The sequence below is a fragment of the Hemitrygon akajei genome, chromosome 8 (genome assembly GCF_048418815.1).
Source record: "Hemitrygon akajei chromosome 8, sHemAka1.3, whole genome shotgun sequence".
In the NCBI taxonomy this organism is placed as follows: domain Eukaryota; kingdom Metazoa; phylum Chordata; class Chondrichthyes; order Myliobatiformes; family Dasyatidae; genus Hemitrygon; species Hemitrygon akajei.
In genome coordinates this window covers 51,784,143-51,805,156 of record NC_133131.1, presented here as the reverse complement: position 1 = coordinate 51,805,156, position 21,014 = coordinate 51,784,143, and the positions used below count along the sequence as shown (strand labels likewise).

The 21,014-nt window shown below is 52.8% G+C and overlaps 1 protein-coding gene across 7 annotated transcripts in view; it reads left to right on the top strand.

Moving 5' to 3' along the window:
• camkk1a (calcium/calmodulin-dependent protein kinase kinase 1, alpha a) overlaps positions 1-19,040 on the top strand; it is a 208,279-nt gene extending 189,239 nt beyond the window's left edge. For all 7 annotated transcript variants that reach the window (XM_073053839.1, XM_073053840.1, XM_073053838.1 and 4 more), the window contains one exon: positions 18,030-19,040. In XM_073053839.1, the coding sequence (XP_072909940.1) occupies positions 18,030-18,102 (73 nt within the window). In that variant the 3' untranslated portion in view covers positions 18,103-19,040. The remainder of the gene's footprint in view (positions 1-18,029) is intronic.
• Positions 19,041-21,014: the final 1,974 nt, after the last annotated feature.

The following is a 21,014-nucleotide window of genomic DNA, read 5'->3' as shown; positions in this document are numbered from 1 at the left end:
CTTTTTGAGATAGTGATCTAGATGCATATCATATTTTTTTACTGAGTTAAGTATTGTATGTAATTAGTTTTGCTACAACAAGTGTATGGGACATTGGAAAAAAAGTTGAATTTCCCCACGGGGATGAATAAAGTATCTATCTATCTATCTATCTATCTATCTATCTAATTGCAGTGGAGAGGGTCCAGAGGGGATTTACCAGGATGTTGCCTGGGATGGAATATTTCTATCCTGTGAAGAGACGGTTAGATGGAGTGAAAACTGCTACAGGAACACCATCTGGTTCGTGTTTTGTGTCGAGACCCTTCGTCTGGATCTTGTACTAGTGAAAAGTCTTTTTCTCTTTACAGCTGCTCAGCTCCTCCAGCACCAGATCCCAGCTCCAGATCCCAGCTCCAGATCCCAACTCCAGATCCCAGCTCCAGATCCCAGCTCCAGATCCCAGCTCCAGATCCCAGCAGCTTGATCCCAACTCCAGATCCCAGCAGCTTGATCCCAGCTCCAGATCCCAACTCCAGATCCCTGCTGCAGATCCCAGCAGCTTGATCCCAGCTCCAGATCCCAGCAGCTTGATCCCAGCTCCAGATCCCAGCAGCTTGATCCCAGCTCCAGATCCCAGCAGCTTGATCCCAGCTCCAGATCCCAACACCAGATCCCAGCAGCTTGATCCCAGCTCCAGATCCCAGCAGCTTGATCCCAGCTCCAGATCCCTGCTGCAGATCCCAGCTGCAGATCCCAGCAGCTTGATCGCAGCTCCAGATCCCTGCTGCAGATCCCAGCTCCAGATCCCAGCAGCTTGATCCCAGCTCCAGATCCCTGCTGCAGATCCCAGCTCCAGATCCCAGCAGCTAGATCCCAGCTCCAGATCCCAACACCAGATCCCAGCAGCTAGATCCCAGCTCCAGATCCCAGCAGCTTGATCCCAGCTCCAGATCCCAGCAGCTTGATCCCAGCTCCAGATCCCAGCTCTTGATCCCAGCTCCAGATCCCAGCTCTTGATCCCAGCTCCAGATCCCTGCTGCAGATCCCAGCTCCAGATCCCAGCAGCTTGATCCCAGCTCCAGATCCCAGCAGCTTGATCCCAGCTCCAGATCCCAACACCAGATCCCAGCAGCTTGATCCCAGCTCCAGATCCCTGCTGCAGATCCCAGCTCCAGATCCCAGCAGCTAGATCCCAGCTCCAGATCCCAGCTCCAGATCCCTGCACCAGATCCCAGCAGCTTGATCCCAGCTCCAGATCCCAGCAGCTTGATCCCAGCACCAGATCCCAGCAGCTTGATCCCAGCTCCAGATCCCAGCAGCTTGATCCCAGCTCCGGATCCCTGCACCAGATCCCAGCACTAGATCCCAGCAGCTTGATCCCAGCTCCAGATCCCAGCAGCTTGATCCCAGCTCCAGATCCCAACTCCAGATCCCAGCAGCTTGATCCCAGCTCCAGATCCCTGCTGCAGATCCCAGCTCCAGATCCCAGCAGCTTGATCCCAGCTCCAGATCCCAGCAGCTTGATCCCAGCTCCAGATCCCAGCAGCTTGATCCCAGCTGCAGATCCCAGCTCCAGATCCCAGCTCCAGATCCCTGCTGCAGATCCCAGCTCCAGATCCCAGCAGCTTGATCCCAGCTCCAGATCCCTGCTCCAGATCCCAGCAGCTTGATCCCAGCTCCAGATCCCAGCTGCAGATCCCAGCTCCAGATCCCAGCAGCTTGATCCCAGCTCCAGATCCCAGCTCCAGATCCCTGCACCAGATCCCAGCAGCTTGATCTCAGCTCCAGATCCCAGCAGCTTGATCCCAGCTCCAGATCCCTGCTGCAGATCCCAGCAGCTTGATCCCAGCTCCAGATCCCAGCAGCTTGATCCCAGCTCCAGATCCCAGCAGCTTGATCCCAGCTCCAGATCCCAACTCCAGATCCCTGCTGCAGATCCCAGCTCCAGATCCCAGCTCCAGATCCCAGCCCCAGATCCCAGCTCCAGATCCCTGCTGCAGATCCCAGCTCCAGATCCCTGCTGCAGATCCCAGCTCCAGATCCCAGCTCCAGATCCCAGCCCCAGATCCCAGCTCCAGATCCCTGCTGCAGATCCCAGCTCCAGATCCCTGCTGCAGATCCCAGCTCCAGATCCCAGCTCCAGATCCCAGCTCCAGATCCCAGCCCCAGATCCCAGCACCAGATCCTAGCTCCAGATCCCTGCTGCAGATCCCAGCACCCTTCTGTCTCCTGGTTAAGCTAGATATGTTCCCCTTGGAGCAGAGAGTGCTGATACAAGGTCTATAGAGGGGAATGTTGGGCTGAGTGGTGAGAACCTTTTCCCCATGGCAGAGAAGGGGTAAGCTGTAGTGGTTGTAATATGTTCCACACTGCCAGAAAGGGTGATTGCTGGAATCACCAGGGGATAGAAGTTGTAGAACGAGTCCCAGTGAATTGACTCATTCTACTCTAAATGTTCATTCCCTCCACAGCTAGTGCACACTGGCTATATCGTGTACTATCTGCAGGAAGTGCCACTTAGCATCTCCTGAAACAGACAAGAGCCGCAGGTACATGGGAACACCGCCCCCTATAGGTTCCCCCTCAGACTGCACACCAACACGATCTGCAAGAGCATCCCTGAACCTTCACCCTTACTGGCTCTCAATGCTGCAGCTCTCTCCCCAGCAGCACTGCGCCAGGCAGACTGCAGTGGCGCTCGCCACCCTCTCAAGGGCACTAAAAGGGCAATAAATGGCATCAGCCCCACAAATTTAAACAACTAGGCAGAGGTAAACTTCAATTTCTTCAGCTGTGTGGCGGTTCTCTCCACAAGAACATTATGTAGAGTAACTCGGCCTGCAAACCTCAGCAAGCCCAGGAAGCTGCTTCATCTGGTTGGCTGGCGTCCCTCCTGAGGGGCATTAAGAGGCCCAGTCTATTTCAGTGCTAATGGTTAACCTACTCAAATTATCCCAAAAGCAAATTGGATTGGCACTGTTGTCTCAGTAGCTGTGATTTTTAAAAGCATAGACTAAAACAAATCTTTTAACTTCTTTGTGAGGAACGAACCCACAATCAGCTTGCATGGAGCTTTAGGAATGGCATATTACACTAAGCAAGCTCCCTAATAATGTTAAAATATTTCTGAACACTAATTTCTTTATCTTTTCACGATTTGTATTTTGCTGCCAGGGATAGGAACTTGTTTCAGTATTCCTTAAGGCGCACTTCGTTACGATGACTTAATTGTGTGTGGAGTCTATTCACGTTGAAAGTAAATTTATTATCGAAGTACATACATATCACCACATGTAAACCTGCGATTCAGTTTCTTCCGGGCATACTCAATAAATCCAATAACCATAACAGAGTCAATGAAAGACCACACCAACAGGGTGGGCAATCACTGTATGAAAGTCAACAAACTGAAATGCAAAAAGAAAATAATAATAACAATAATAAATAAGCAATATGTATCGAGGACATGAGATGAGAGTCCTCAAGAGTCCATAGGTTTTAGGAACAGTTCAGTGATGGGGCAAGTGAGGTTGAGTGGAATTATCCCCTCTGGTTCAGGAGCCTGATGGTTGAGGGGTAATAACTATTCCTGAGTTCTGAGGCAGCAGCGAGTGGAGAGCATGACCTGGGTGGTGGGGGTTTCTGATGATAGTAGATGCTTTCCTATGACAACACTCCGTATAGATGTGCTCAGTGGTGGGGAGGGCTTTACCGTGATGGACCAGGTCATATCCACTACTTTTTGTAGGATTTTCCTTTTAAGGGCATGGGTGTTTCCATACCAGACTGTGATGCCCCCAGTCTATCTACTCTGCACCACACATGTATAGAAGTTTCTCAAAGTTTTAGATGTCTCACGGAATCTGCGCAGACTTCTAAGGAAGTAGACGTGTCGCCGTGCTATCTTAATAATTACACTTCCATGCTGGGCCAGGACAGGACTTCTGAATTGAAAGTTGCTGCTCCTCTGCAGCTCTGATCCTGTGATGAGGACGGGCTCATGGATCTCTGGTTTCCCCTTCCTGAAGTCGGTAATCGGCTCCTTGGTTTTGCGGATGTTGTTGTGGCACCACTCACCCAGATTTTCAGTCTCCCTCCGAGATGCTGATTCTCACCACCTTTGATCTGGCCTACGACAGTGGTGCCTTCAGACAACTTACATTTTTTTTGTGTCCTATGTTTTTTTTGTATGTTTATGATTATGTCTTTACCACTCTATCTACCTGTGTTACTACCTTTAGTAAGCTGTGGACTTGTACCCCGAGATCCCTCTGTACAATTCTTCTGAGGATCCAGATTTTTTACTATGTATTTCTTTTGTTTGACCCGCTTTCACCCCCCCCCCCCCAAACTTATCCTGATTAAATTCTATCTGCCATTTCTCTGCCCACATCTCCAACTGGTCTGTATCATAGAAACATAGAAAACTACAGCACAATACAGGCCCTTCGGCCCACAATGCTGTGCCGAACATGTACTTACTTTAGGAATTACCTACGGTTACCCATAGCCCTCTATTTTTCTAAGCTCCATGTACCTATCAGGAGTCTCTTAAAAGATCCTGTTGTACCCACCTCCACCAGCGTCACCGGCAGCCCATTCAACGCACTCATCACTCTCTGCGTAAAAACTTACCCCTGACATCTCCTCTGTATCTACTTCCAAGCACCTTAAAACTGTGCCCTCTCACGTTAGCCATTTCAGCCCTGGGAAAAAGCCTCTCACTATCCACATGATCAATGCCTCTCATCATCTTATACATCTCTATCAGGTCACCTCTCATCCTCTGTCGTTCCAAGGAGAAAAGGCCGAATTCACTCAACCTATTCTCATAAGACATGCTCCCCAATCCAGGCAACATCCTTGTAAATCTCCTCTGCACCCTTTCTTGGCTTCCACATCCTTCCTGTAGTGAGGTGACCAGAACTGAGCACAGACCCAAGTGGGGTCTGACCAGGGTCCTATATAGCTGCAATATTACCTCTCGGCTCCTAAACTCAATCCCTTGATGAAGACCAATGCACCGTATGCCTTCTTACCCACAGAGTCAACCTGCGTAGCAGCTTTGAGTGTCCTATGGACTTGGACCCCAAGATCTCCCTCTGATCCTCCATACTGCCAAGAGTCTTACCATTAATATTATATTCTGCCACAATATTTGGCCTACCAAAATGAACAACCTCACACTTATCTGGGTTGAACTCCATCTGCCACTTCTCAGCCCAGTTTTGCCACCTATCGATGTTCCACTGTAACCTCTGACAACACCCCCAACCTTTGTGTCATCAGCAAATTTACTAACCCATCCCTCCACTTCCTCATCCAGGTTATTGATAAAAATCACGAAGAGAAGAGCTCCCAGAACAGATCCCTGAGACACACCACTGGTCACCGACCTCCGTGCAGAATATGACCCGTCTACAACCACTCTTTGCCTTCTGTGGGCAAGCCAGTTCTGGATCCACAAAGCAATGTCCCCTTGGATCCCATGCCTCCTTACTTTCTCAATAAGCCTTGCATGGTGTACCTTGCCTTGCTGAAATCCATATACACTACATCTACTGCTCTTCCTTCATCAGTATCATGCTGCAATCCTTTGACAACCTGTCTCACTGTCCACAATCCTACTATTTCTTGTGTTATCTACAAACTTAATAATCAGCCCACGTACATTTTCATCCAGATTATTTTACAGATACTTCAAATAACAGAAGTTCCAGTACTGACCCTTGTGGAATACATGAGGAAATCTGCAGATGCTGGAAATTCAAACAACACACACAAAATGTTGGTGGAACACAGCAGGCCAGGCAGCATCTATAGGGAGAAGCACTGTCGATGTTTCGGGCCGAGACCCTTCGTCTTGGCCCGAAACGTCGACAGCGCTTCTCCCTATAGATGCTGCCTGACCTGCTGTGTTCCACCAGCATTTTGCTTGTGGAATACGACTGGTCACAGGCTTCCAGTCAGAATAAAATGTAGAAACATAGAAAACCTACAGCACAATACAGGCCCTTCGGCCCACAAGGTTATGCCGAACATGTCCCTACCCTAGCAATTACTAGGTTTACCTATAGCCCTCTATTTTACTAAGCTCCATGTACCTATCCAAAAGTTTCTCAAAAGGCCCTAATGTATCCGCCTCCACCACCGTTGCCGGCAGCCCATTCCACGCACTCACCACTCTCTGAGTAAAAAACTTACCCCTGACATCTCCTCTGTACCTACTCCCCAGCACCTTAAACCTGTGTCCTCTCTTGCTAGTCATTTCAGCCCTGGGAAAAAGCCTCTGACTATTCACATGATCAATGCCTCTCAACATCTTATACACCTCTATCAGGTCACCTCTCAACCTCTGTCACTCCAAGGAGAAAAGGCCGAGTTCATTCAACCTATTCTCATCTTGAACACTTCCAGTAAAACCAATTTAGAATCCAGTCTAACAAGTTTCCATGAATTTCCTGTGATTGAATCTAATGGATCAGCCTACAAAGAGGGACCACGTTGAAATCTTTACTGAAGTCAATGTACACATCATCTACTGCCTGACCATCATCACTGATCTTTGTAATCTCCTGAGAGAGCTCAGCCAAGTTTGTATGACATGACTGTGGCCTGAGAAAGCCATGCTGACTATCCCTGATAAGTCTGTGCTTTTCCAGATGCGATTAACCTTAAGAATCTTCTCTAATAATTTCCCTACTGCTGATGTGAGGCTCACTGCCCCATAATTTGCTGGGAACTCCTGATTGCCCATCTTACTGAGAGGAGCACAGCGGTGTTTCTCCAGTCCCCTGGGATCTCACCTGTAGTTATAGAGATCTTGGTCAGAAATCTCCTCTCTTACCTCTCTCAATATCCTGGGAAAGATGCTGTCAAGTTCCAGAGAATTATCCACCTTAATGCTCCTCTGGAGGCCCAGCTCTACCTCCTTTAAAAATGGAGAGACAGAGGAACTGCTTTCATTGGTGTAAGAGTCGGAAAGTCGATGAGAAGAAACTATTTTGACACAGTGAATGGTTGGGGTCAGAGGTGTCAAGGAGCTGGATATATGTCAGAAAGGAAAGGAAGGCTATGAGAATTTCACACTTACCTCGGGCTGGAACTGCTTCGTACAATTGATCCAGAGAAGACTTTCAAACGGAGCAACAGCAATCATTTTAACCCCTCAGATGCTGGAGCAGGCAGTCTCCACCTTCTCCAATCCTTGGGGAAAGAAACAGCTTTTCAAAGAGCATCACAAAGGAGTAGACAGGGGTAAAAAGCTAAAGAGGATTACAGTGCTTAGGACCTCGACCACTGAAGACATGGCCCTCAAGGTTAGGACAAAAAAAGTGCAGGTACTGATGAATTCGAAAGTGCAGGATGATCTGAGGATGAAGGCAGTGATGGAAGAGACCTTGGAGAGGTTGGATGGGAATTATTCACCCGATGCGAGTCAGTGTGAGCTAATGATTGGTTACGGATTGTGGGGGGTGGGGAATGGTCATTTCATTGCTTTCTTCTTGGTGGTAAAGGCTGTTGATTACAGGTTGTGGAGGATGGGGGAACATTATTTCACTGTGCACTCTGCTGCTCAGCAACCGTGTTCCAGAGCTAAAGTAACAAAAACGGGCATTGGTAAGGAGAGGATGATAATTATAGGGTATCCTGATTACCATAATTAAACAGGGATGGAGCAAGTGGAGTGAGCTTTGGACTGTCATGACACCATCTGTTGGAAGAGAGGCCAGGAAAAAAAGCTGCATTTAATTGGAAAATTGGGAGCTAAGCAAATGGTAATCATAATATTATGAGACACATTGAATACAAGGTTACTAACTGAGGACAATGGAACCATAGGGTTCAAAGCAGATAGATGAATGGATTGGAGGGTCAGGATCCAAATATAAATGACTTCAGCTTGTGTTGAACTAAGATGAGACAAGGTTGTTGCTTTTGAAGTGCCAACATCTAAAGTGACCTTTGTCAGATGGTATGAATACCCGCTGTTGCTTCTCTTCCAGGAAAGGCAGGCATTAAGAAGCTCGGTTCTCTGTGTGATTTCCATCTCTGTCTCTTGGGAGATGCATTCCATGGCTGCTCTGGGCTGCAGGCACCTTTTCCCAGGTGGGAACTTGGCTCGTGGCTGCATGCCAACTTGCCTTTCTATCTCAGGAGCTGTGAACAGTTCTCAGGAAGAGAACACTGTTGTAACCTGGGGAAGATCTAGTTCTAAAACATTGGATCAGTGTTTGCAGATGGAAGGAGAGATGCTCTTCCCCAAACGTGCGTTGGACTTCATTGGAACCTGATACACACTGGGCAGAATGGAGAGAGATGGTGAATCAGAGTAACAAGCAACTGGGAGCTCACAGACTGCCCCAGGTGCTCAGGCTGAGTGTACTTGGTCTCTCCAGGCAGCAGGGCACCAGACATTTCGGGGGAAATCCCTGTGTCTCGGGACGGGACTGTGTCTGTGAACGGGATTCGGGGGAAATCCCTGTGTCTCGGGACGGGACTGTGTCTGTGAACACGATTCGGGGGAAATCCCTGTGTCACAGGACGGGACTGTGTCTGTGAACGGGATTCGGGGGAAATCCCTGTGTCTCGGGACGGGACTGTGTCTGTGAACACGATTCGGGGGAAATCCCTGTGTCTCAGGACGGGACTGTGTCTGTGAACGGGATTTGGGGGAAATCCCTGTGTCTCGGGACGGGACTGTGTCTGTGAACACGATTCGGGGGAAATCCCTGTGTCTCGGGACGGGACTGTGTCTGTGAACGGGATTCGGGGGAAATCCCTGTGTCTCGGGACGGGACTGTGTCTGTGTACAACAGGATTCGGGGGAAATCCCTGTGTCTCGGGACGGGACTGTGTCTGTGTACAACAGGATTCGGGGGAAATCCCTGTGTCTCGGGACGGGACTGTGTCTGTGTACAACAGGATTCGGGGGAAATCCCTGTGTCTCGGGACGGGACTGTGTCTGTGAACACGATTCGGGGGAAATCCCTGTGTCTCGGGACGGGACTGTGTCTGTGAACGGGATTCGGGGGGAAATCCCTGTGTCTCGAGACGGGACTGTGTCTGTGAACACGATTCGGGGGAAATCCCTGTGTCTCGGGACGGGACTGTGTCTGTGAACACGATTCGGGGGAAATCCCTGTGTCTCAAGACGGGACTGTGTCTGTGAACGGGATTCGGGGGAAATCCCTGTGTCTCGGGATGGGACTGTGTCTGTGAACGGGATTCGGGGGAAATCCCTGTGTCTCGGGACGGGACTGTGTCTGTGAACGGGATTCGGGGGAAATCCCTGTGTCTCGGGACGGGAATGTGTCTGTGAACGGGATTCGGGGGAAATCCCTGTGTCTCGGGACGGGACTGTGTCTGTGAACGGGATTCGGGGGAAATCCCTGTGTCTCGGGACGGGACTGTGTCTGTGAACGGGATTAGGGGGAAATCCCTGTGTCTCGGGACGGGACTGTGTCTGTGAACGGGATTCGGGGGAAATCCCTGTGTCTCAAGACGGGACTGTGTCTGTGAACGGGATTCGGGGGGAAATCCCTGTGTCTCGGGACGGGACTGTGTCTGTGAATGGGATTCGGGGGAAATCCCTGTGTCTCAGGACGGGACTGTGTCTGTGAACGGGATTCGGGGGAAATCCCTGTGTCTCAAGACGGGACTGTGTCTGTGAACGGGATTCGGGGGAAATCCCTGTGTCTCGGGACGGGACTGTGTCTGTGAACACGATTCGGGGGAAATCCCTGTGTCTCGGGACGGGACTGTGTCTGTGAACACGATTCGGGGGAAATCCCTGTGTCTCGGGACGGGACTGTGTCTGTGTACAACAGGATTCGGGGGAAATCCCTGTGTCTCGGGACGGGACTGTGTCTGTGAACACGATTCGGGGGAAATCCCTGTGTCTCGGGACGGGACTGTGTCTGTGAACGGGATTCGGGGGAAATCCCTGTGTCTCGGGACGGGACTGTGTCTGTGAACACGATTCGAAGGAAATCCCTGTGTCTCAGGACGGGACTGTGTCTGTGAACACGATTCGGGGGAAATCCCTGTGTCTCGGGACGGGACTGTGTCTGTGAACGGGATTCGGGGGAAATCCCTGTGTCTCGGGACGGGACTGTGTCTGTGAACACGATTCGAAGGAAATCCCTGTGTCTCAGGACAGGACTGTGTCTGTGAACACGATTCGGGGGAAATCCCTGTGTCTCAGGACGGGACTGTGTCTGTGAACACGATTCGGGGGAAATCCCTGTGTCTCGGGACGGGACTGTGTCTGTGAACACGATTCGGGGGAAATCCCTGTGTCACAGGACGGGACTGTGTCTGTGAACGGGATTCGGGGGAAATCCCTGTGTCTCGGGACGGGACTGTGTCTGTGAACGGGATTCGGGGGAAATCCCTGTGTCTCGGGACGGGACTGTGTCTGTGAACGGGATTCGGGGGAAATCCCTGTGTCTCGGGACGGGACTGTGTCTGTGTACAACAGGATTCGGGGGAAATCCCTGTGTCTCGGGACGGGACTGTGTCTGTGAACACGATTCGAAGGAAATCCCTGTGTCTCAGGACGGGACTGTGTCTGTGAACGGGATTCGGGGGAAATCCCTGTGTCTCGGGACGGGACTGTGTCTGTGAACGGGATTCGGGGGAAATCCCTGTGTCTCGGGACGGGACTGTGTCTGTGTACAACAGGATTCGGGGGAAATCCCTGTGTCTCGGGACGGGACTGTGTCTGTGAACACGATTCGGGGGAAATCCCTGTGTCTCGGGACGGGACTGTGTCTGTGAACGGGATTCAGGGGAAATCCCTGTGTCTCAAGACGGGACTGTGTCTGTGAACAGGATTCGGGGGAAATCCCTGTGTCTCGGGACGGGACTGTGTCTGTGAACGGGATTCGGGGGAAATCCCTGTGTCTCAAGACGGGACTGTGTCTGTGAACGGGATTCAGGGGAAATCCCTGTGTCTCAAGACGGGACTGTGTCTGTGAACACTATTCGGGGGAAATCCCTGTGTCTCGGGACGGGACTGTGTCTGTGTACAACAGGATTCGGGGGAAATCCCTGTGTCTCGGGACGGGACTGTGTCTGTGAACGGGATTCGGGGGAAATCCCTGTGTCTCAAGACGGGACTGTGTCTGTGAACGGGATTCGGGGGAAATCCCTGTGTCTCGGGACGGGACTGTGTCTGTGAATGGGATTCGGGGGAAATCCCTGTGTCTCAGGACGGGACTGTGTCTGTGAACGGGATTCGGGGGAAATCCCTGTGTCTCAAGACGGGACTGTGTCTGTGAACGGGATTCGGGGGAAATCCCTGTGTCTCGGGACGGGACTGTGTCTGTGAACACGATTCGGGGGAAATCCCTGTGTCTCGGGACGGGACTGTGTCTGTGTACAACAGGATTCGGGGGAAATCCCTGTGTCTCGGGACGGGACTGTGTCTGTGAACACGATTCGGGGGAAATCCCTGTGTCTCGGGACGGGACTGTGTCTGTGAACGGGATTCGGGGGAAATCCCTGTGTCTCGGGACGGGACTGTGTCTGTGAACACGATTCGAAGGAAATCCCTGTGTCTCAGGACGGGACTGTGTCTGTGAACACGATTCGGGGGAAATCCCTGTGTCTCGGGACGGGACTGTGTCTGTGAACGGGATTCGGGGGAAATCCCTGTGTCTCGGGACGGGACTGTGTCTGTGAACACGATTCGAAGGAAATCCCTGTGTCTCAGGACGGGACTGTGTCTGTGAACACGATTCGGGGGAAATCCCTGTGTCTCGGGACGGGACTGTGTCTGTGAACACGATTCGGGGGAAATCCCTGTGTCTCGGGACGGGACTGTGTCTGTGTACAACAGGATTCGGGGGAAATCCCTGTGTCTCGGGACGGGACTGTGTCTGTGAACACGATTCGGGGGAAATCCCTGTGTCTCGGGACGGGACTGTGTCTGTGAACGGGATTCGGGGGAAATCCCTGTGTCTCGGGACGGGACTGTGTCTGTGAACACGATTCGAAGGAAATCCCTGTGTCTCAGGACGGGACTGTGTCTGTGAACACGATTCGGGGGAAATCCCTGTGTCTCGGGACGGGACTGTGTCTGTGAACGGGATTCGGGGGAAATCCCTGTGTCTCGGGACGGGACTGTGTCTGTGAACACGATTCGAAGGAAATCCCTGTGTCTCAGGACAGGACTGTGTCTGTGAACACGATTCGGGGGAAATCCCTGTGTCTCAGGACGGGACTGTGTCTGTGAACACGATTCGGGGGAAATCCCTGTGTCTCGGGACGGGACTGTGTCTGTGAACACGATTCGGGGGAAATCCCTGTGTCACAGGACGGGACTGTGTCTGTGAACGGGATTCGGGGGAAATCCCTGTGTCTCGGGACGGGACTGTGTCTGTGAACGGGATTCGGGGGAAATCCCTGTGTCTCGGGACGGGACTGTGTCTGTGAACGGGATTCGGGGGAAATCCCTGTGTCTCGGGACGGGACTGTGTCTGTGTACAACAGGATTCGGGGGAAATCCCTGTGTCTCGGGACGGGACTGTGTCTGTGAACACGATTCGAAGGAAATCCCTGTGTCTCAGGACGGGACTGTGTCTGTGAACGGGATTCGGGGGAAATCCCTGTGTCTCGGGACGGGACTGTGTCTGTGAACGGGATTCGGGGGAAATCCCTGTGTCTCGGGACGGGACTGTGTCTGTGTACAACAGGATTCGGGGGAAATCCCTGTGTCTCGGGACGGGACTGTGTCTGTGAACACGATTCGGGGGAAATCCCTGTGTCTCGGGACGGGACTGTGTCTGTGAACGGGATTCAGGGGAAATCCCTGTGTCTCAAGACGGGACTGTGTCTGTGAACAGGATTCGGGGGAAATCCCTGTGTCTCGGGACGGGACTGTGTCTGTGAACGGGATTCGGGGGAAATCCCTGTGTCTCAAGACGGGACTGTGTCTGTGAACGGGATTCAGGGGAAATCCCTGTGTCTCAAGACGGGACTGTGTCTGTGAACACTATTCGGGGGAAATCCCTGTGTCTCGGGACGGGACTGTGTCTGTGTACAACAGGATTCGGGGGAAATCCCTGTGTCTCGGGACGGGACTGTGTCTGTGAACGGGATTCGGGGGAAATCCCTGTGTCTCAAGACGGGACTGTGTCTGTGAACGGGATTCGGGGGAAATCCCTGTGTCTCGGGACGGGACTGTGTCTGTGAATGGGATTCGGGGGAAATCCCTGTGTCTCAGGACGGGACTGTGTCTGTGAACGGGATTCGGGGGAAATCCCTGTGTCTCAAGACGGGACTGTGTCTGTGAACGGGATTCGGGGGAAATCCCTGTGTCTCGGGACGGGACTGTGTCTGTGAACACGATTCGGGGGAAATCCCTGTGTCTCGGGACGGGACTGTGTCTGTGTACAACAGGATTCGGGGGAAATCCCTGTGTCTCGGGACGGGACTGTGTCTGTGAACACGATTCGGGGGAAATCCCTGTGTCTCGGGACGGGACTGTGTCTGTGAACGGGATTCGGGGGAAATCCCTGTGTCTCGGGACGGGACTGTGTCTGTGAACACGATTCGAAGGAAATCCCTGTGTCTCAGGACGGGACTGTGTCTGTGAACACGATTCGGGGGAAATCCCTGTGTCTCGGGACGGGACTGTGTCTGTGAACGGGATTCGGGGGAAATCCCTGTGTCTCGGGACGGGACTGTGTCTGTGAACACGATTCGAAGGAAATCCCTGTGTCTCAGGACGGGACTGTGTCTGTGAACACGATTCGGGGGAAATCCCTGTGTCTCAGGACGGGACTGTGTCTGTGAACACGATTCGGGGGAAATCCCTGTGTCTCGGGACGGGACTGTGTCTGTGAACACGATTCGGGGGAAATCCCTGTGTCACAGGACGGGACTGTGTCTGTGAACGGGATTCGGGGGAAATCCCTGTGTCTCGGGACGGGACTGTGTCTGTGAACGGGATTTGGGGGAAATCCCTGTGTCTCAAGACGGGACTGTGTCTGTGAACGGGATTCAGGGGAAATCCCTGTGTCTCAAGACGGGACTGTGTCTGTGAACACTATTCGGGGGAAATCCCTGTGTCTCGGGACGGGACTGTGTCTGTGTACAACAGGATTCGGGGGAAATCCCTGTGTCTCGGGATGGGACTGTGTCTGTGAACGGGATTCGGGGGAAATCCCTGTGTCTCGGGACGGGACTGTGTCTGTGAACGGGATTCGGGGGAAATCCCTGTGTCTCGGGACGGGACTGTGTCTGTGAACACGATTCGGGGGAAATCCCTGTGTCTCAAGACAGGACTGTGTCTGTGAACGGGATTCGGGGGAAATCCCTATGTCTCGGGACGGGACTGTGTCTGTGAACAGGATTCGGGGGAAATCCCTGTGTCTCGGGACGGGACTGTGTCTGTGAACGGGATTCGGGGGAAATCCCTGTGTCTCGGGACGGGACTGTGTCTGTGAACAGGATTCGGGGGAAATCCCTGTGTCTCGGGACGGGACTGTGTCTGTGAACAGGATTCGGGGGAAATCCCTGTATCTCGGGACAGGACTGTGTCTGTGATAATGATTCGCGGGAGAATCACAGGAGAATTTACAATGATCAGTTAACCTAGTAACTGGTATATCTTTGGACTGTGGAAGGAAACTGGAGCACTGAAAGGAATCCCCTGTACAAACTCCTTACAGACGGCGCTGGAATTGAACTCTGAACTGTGGAATGCCCTGAGCTGTGGAGGTGTCACACCAATCGCTAAGCTTCCATGGCGTTACTCCTGTTAATCCTCCAGCTTATTTACCTTTTGCTTTTGCATGCTGTAATGCATCTTCCTTTGCACACAATCAGTTTGGAGGAAGTGCAGACTGAACTTACAGCTTTTGAGTATCAGCTTGTCAAGAAAAGTTGAAAGAGCCAAGCACTCGAGATGCCGACTCCCGACCCTGGAGTACCGCGCCCAGCTCCGGCTATGGCTGCACACTCCGCTCAGACCTGGCCCAGTGATCGCTAAACCTTCATCAGTTCTGCACCGCTGGAGCTCTGGGACTGTTCTGACCAGCCACGCAATGATCATTCTGATCGGTGGAGTTTCACTGCAGTCAAGGCCACTTCTTAGGCCTTCAGTATCTGTGCATTTAGTAATCACTGTGTGACGTAGTCAGAGCTCTGGGACTGTTCTGACCAGCCACGCAATGATCGTTCTGATCGGTGCTCTGGTAGTTAGGTTATGTTGAGGGTTTACCCTGACCTGTAGCTGCTACTCATTTCTCCTTCCCAGGCCTACAGGATAAGTTCCATCCAGCATGGCTCTGACCAGTTTCTCACCTCGCAAAGTTATTCCATGGAATCCGAGCTGCTTCTTCCCTTTCCACTGTTTGGCTGATTTGGGATCGCAGCAAGTATGACAATTTCCCATGTGCTTTTGACTCAGATACAAAGTAGAGCCAGTAGCCATTGCGGACCAATTTAGGGCCTACTACCTATTCAAGTTTAAATTAAACCCTCCTCAGCCAGTGGAGCTCACGTGTCTGCAGAATTGGACTCTGGGCTTGAGCAGAATTGGAACTGGTTGATTATTATCACATGTACTGAGGAACGGAAAATTGTCTTGCATACAGATTAATTTATTACTCAGCACATCGGGGTAAAACTATTACTGAGTACAGAATAAAGTGTAAGAGCTACAGAGGAAGTACAGGGGAGGTGGACAATGTACAGCAGGTGAAGGTGAGGCAGAAAGTGCACAGACAGGCTAAAGTCACATTGTGTATGTGTCCACAGACTCAGATACATTATTTACTAACAAGGAACTTGCTTCTATGCCCCACCCCTTGCACATGTCCCTGGGTGTGACTGACACCACTGCAGAAGCTGGTGGGCTGAGCCTGTGACATTTCCACTGACCGTGACCACAAGACTTCATTTGCAACATTTGTTCTCTCTCCCACACAACTCAGCTTCTGCACTGACCTGGGTACCAGAGCAGAGGGTTACAGACACAGGGACTCTGCTCACTACAGTGCACAAACACAGGGAGTCTGCTCACTACAGTGCACACACAGGGACTCCGCTCACTACAGTGCACACACAGGGGTTCAGTTCACTACAGTGCACACACAGGGGTTCCGCTGACTACAGTGCACACACAGGGACTCTGCTCACTACAGTGCACACACACAGGGGTTCCGCTCACTACAGTGCGCACACACAGGGGTTCCGCTCACTACAGTGCGCACACAGGGACTCCGCTCACTACACCAGCCGACTCACAGGTGAAGTGTCACCTCACCTGGAAGGACTGTCTGGGGCCCTGAATGGTGGTCTTTAGGACCTAGCAGACCTCGGGAGCCGGCGGAGCTCGGGACCCACCGCCCGCAGTGTTTTTGTTCCATTGACAGGAAGCGATCGCGATTGAAAATAAAGTGGAAATAATAAAGCATTTGGAAAGAGGTGAAACGCCATCAGTCATTGGAAAAGTGTTAGGCTACGGTCAGTCAATGATTGGAACAATTTTAAAGGATAACGGATAAAGTGAGAATAATTGAGCATGTGAAAGGCCCTGCCCCGATGAAAACTATAGTTATTACTAAGCAACGCAGTGGTTTAATTATTGGAATATATATGTTTCTTAAGTGTTTTATATGCATAGAAAGGTAAAATATATACTAAGACAAACGTTTGACTAACTGACGTTAAATAATACCGGATGTACTTGTTCCGACTTACATACAAACCCAACTTAAAGACGGACTCAGGACGGGGACTGCCTGTATTGACAAGCTTTTGGCTGTAAGCCCAGTGTAGTGTGTAATGGTCACACAAGTGCACGTGACTGACACTAGTTAGAAACTGTTTGGCCGCAGTCTCCTGTCCTCATTAAGCAGCGTAGCATCCCAAATAAGTGAAGAGAATCCCGGCTATTATCTCAGTTAGTTTCTCTCCTTTAAGGGCTGTCCCAAATACGTGACTGCCTCCTGTGGACTGTTCGAGGTAACTTATGTTTATTCTTTCTTACTTCTAATATTTTTATATCTGTGCACTTTTAATGCTCCTGTGACACTAATTTCCTTTGGGATCATTAACCGATGACCCAGCGAACCGTACGTTACTAACTATTTTAGCTGGCCATGTGTTCCACTTGAGGGGGACTTGGCAGCGGTGTGGGTTTTCCATCTGTTCACTGCCAGAAGCTGGTGTTGTGTTTACTGAACAGACATGGCGATACAGACCCCATGTTCTCTGTTTGCACCCCAGATGAGAACACAGACCAGCCCCATTATTTTCCATTGATGGAGGAAGCTGTGGATGAAGTTGCAGTTCACTTAACTGCTTTAAGATTAATATTAAAGATTGTTTCAATGTACAGGTGACAAATAAAGACAGTGAAATGTGTTTGTGCCAGTGACACCATGCTTGCAGTGCCAACGTGGCATGCCCACAACCAACACGTCACCAGCTGAGGTTTCCTCGATGCGCTAGAAGCAATGGGATATCTCCTGCTATCCCAGGTTATTCCTTGGGCTAGTTGTGCCTGTCACCCTGGGCACCTCCTAGTGGAGACCGTGCTGTGTCGCTCCTGGATATCCCCATGGATACTTGAGGGAGGTGACTGTCATGTCCAGTCGGATTGGGAAGGGTTCCCCACGTGGGATCCTGTGACAGAACAGAAAGACTCTGGGGCCGCTGAGAGCTGGTGCTCCACTGACCCCTGGGCAACGCTAGCTGAACACTTAGAAGCAAAAGTGAGGGCAAGTTACAATTTCAAAATTACTTTCTTCGCAGTAATAGCTTTAAATATGCTTTTTGAGCATTCTACTTGTTTATGTTTACAATGTAATACAATCAATTTTACCGTGGCAAGTTTTGCTGACAGAGCTGTTCAAGATGTTTCTGCCTCAGTTTCTTCCCAGGCCACCTGTCAGTGCTCAGATCTTCCACTGAATACTGCCCAGTCAATGTCTCTGGAGCCCACTCCGCTGAATCTGGCACCTGGCCTGGGAGTAAGGGTGTGACACTCTCGGGTACTAACGTTCTGTATCTCGCTGGCCCTGTTGCAGGAAGCAAGTGAGTGGGGACGCAGGAAAAGACAGCGAGCTGCCGGATGTGTGTGAGGATGAGGCCATCTCCTGAGGGCCCGGAGCTCATGCATGCTGCATTCAGCCTGTCGCACGCTCGTTTCCGACCTGTCTTCGCTCTTCATTAGCACGCGGCCTTCCATGGACTACAGCTTCCGATTAAACCCGAGAGGGGTCCTGACCAGCTGGCAGATGTGACTAGGGCAAGGCGAGGAGGTGAAATGCTTCCCCCGCTCTTGAAGCTTCCTCATTGGACGAGACGGCAGCTCACGGATTGTGTGGCTGTGGGGGGGTCAGTGTGCCCAGCCCGCACCAACTCGCCGTCCTGTGAACTGCTTCCGGGTTACCTAGTGACCGTCCATCATCTGTCCTCCTCTGCCAGACAGAAACGGGACACATCAGGAGCTTCAGTGCAGGTGATGAGTGTCAGAAACCGACTTGTACCATCACCTCATGTTCTGTTGCCCTGCACTGGTAGGGTGCAGGCTCTTCTCTTCTCTGTGATCCTGGCAGGGTGACGTGCAGTGTCCAGGCCTCCCCCAAAATCATCTGCACAAGTACAATGAAAACTTACTTTAGCAGCACCGCAGGCACAGAGTGTCAGGGGCACAACATTCACAAGCACATAGATTGTACAAAATCCTAAATGGAACAAAGTTAGTACAAAACAATTCAAAGTTTTAATGTAGTGGCAAGTGCTGCGTGTTGCTATGCTGAGGGGGTGGTTGGGATTGTGCCACTTGGTTTAAGTACCAAATGGCTGAAGCTGTTCTGAACCTGGTGGTGAGAGTTTTGAGACGGGTCCCTGGTGTGGATCTTTGATGACGTATGCTGCCTTCTCGAGTCCTACGTCCAGTAGATACTAACAATGGTGAGGAGAGATTTGCCTGTGATCGATATATTGACCAATACCACAAACACGTACCTCTGTCCCCTGAATGACATAGTTTAGCAACTTGTTTGTTTTAATAAACGAAAGTTTATTCAAATGACCACAGTATCTCAGAACACTGGAACTTCATATAACTCTGTTCACTCTAACAAATTAAAATACAGTTGTCACTATCGAGCACTCGATGCGATCACTGGCCCTGGAAATTCCCTGTTGTACTCATGGATACCATAAGTGGCCTCTCGAGAGAGACATGGACACAGACATGACCCTAAAAGAGGGGCAATCAATCAGCTCTGGCAGACCCGCCATCTTGGCCAGGCCCAGGAGCAAGCTGACCTAAACCCCACCCCTCCCCACCATGTGACCCAAACCTCACCCCTGCCCACCATGTGACCCAAGCCCCACCCCTCCCACCGCGTGACCCAAACCTCACCCCTCCCCACCGCGTGACCCAAACCCCACCCCTCCCACCGCGTGACCCAAACCCCACCCACTCCCCACCGCGTGACCCAAACCCCACCCCTCCCCACAGCGTGACCCAAACCCCACCCCTCCCCACCGCGTGACCCAAACCCCACCCCTCCCCACAGCGTGACCCAAACCCCACCCCCTCCCCCACCGCGTGACCCAACCCCCGCCCCTCCCCACCGCGTGACCCAAACCTCCCCCCTCCCCCCCCGTGTGACCCAAACCACAACCCTCCCCACCGCGTGACCCAACCCCCGCCCCTCCCCACCGCGTGACCCAAACCCCACCCCCTCCCCACCGCGTGACCCAAACCCCACCCCTCCCCACCGCGACCCAAACCTCACCCCTCCCCACCTCGTGACCCAAACCCCACCCCTCCCCACCGCGTGACCCAAACCCCACCCCCTCCCCACCGCGACCCCAAACCTCACCCTCCCCACCGCGTGACCCAAACCCCACCCCTCCCCACCGCGTGACCCAAACCCCTCCCCACCGCGTGACCCAACCCCCACCCCTCCCCACCGCGTGACCCAAACCCCTCCCCACCGCGTGACCCAAACCCCACCCCTCCCCACCGCGTGACCCAAACCCCACCCCTCCCCACCTCGTGACCCAAACCCCACCCCCCCACAGCGTGACCCAAACCCCTCCCCACCGCGTGACCCAACCCCCACCCCTCCCACCGCGTGACCCAAACCCCACCCCTCCCCACCGCGTGACCCAAACCCCACCCCTCCCCACCGCGTGACCCAAACCCCACCCCACCCACCGCGTGACCCAAACCCCACCCCTCCCCACCGCGTGACCCAAACCTCACCCCTCCCCACCGCGTGACCCAAACCCCACCCCTCCCCACCGCGACCCAAACCTCACCCTCCCCACCGTGTGACCCAAACCCCACCCCTCACCCACCGCGTGACCCAAACCTCACCCCTCCCCACCGCGTGACCCAAACCCCTCCCCACCGCGTGACCCAAACCCCACCCCTCCCCACAGCGTGACCCAAACCCCTCCCCACCGCGTGACCCAACCCCACCCCCACTCCCCACCGCGTGACCCAAACCCCACCCCTCCCCACAGCGTGACCCAAACCCCTCCCCTCCCCACCGTGTGAACCAAACCTCCCCCCTCCCCACCGCGTGACCCAAACCCCGCCCCTCCCCACCGTGTGAACCAAACCTCCCCCCTCCCCACCCGCGTGACCCAAACCCCGCCCCTCCCCACCGTGTGACCCAAACCCCACCCCTCCCCACAGCGTGACCCAAACCCCACCCCTCCCCACCGCGACCCAAACCTCACCCTCCCCACAGCGTGACCCAAACCCCCACCCCTCCCCACAGCGTGACCCATACCCCACCCCTCCCCACCGTGTGACCCAAACCCCACCCCTCCCCACAGCGTGACCCAAACCCCACCCTCCCCACCGCGTGACCCAAACCCCACCCCTCCCCACAGCGTGACCCAAACCCCACCCCTCCCCACAGCGTGACCCAAACCCCACCCCTCCCCACCGCGTGACCCAAACCCCACCCCTCCCCACAGCGTGACCCAAACCCCTCCCCTCCCCACCGTGTGAACCAAACCCCACCCACTCCCCACAGCGT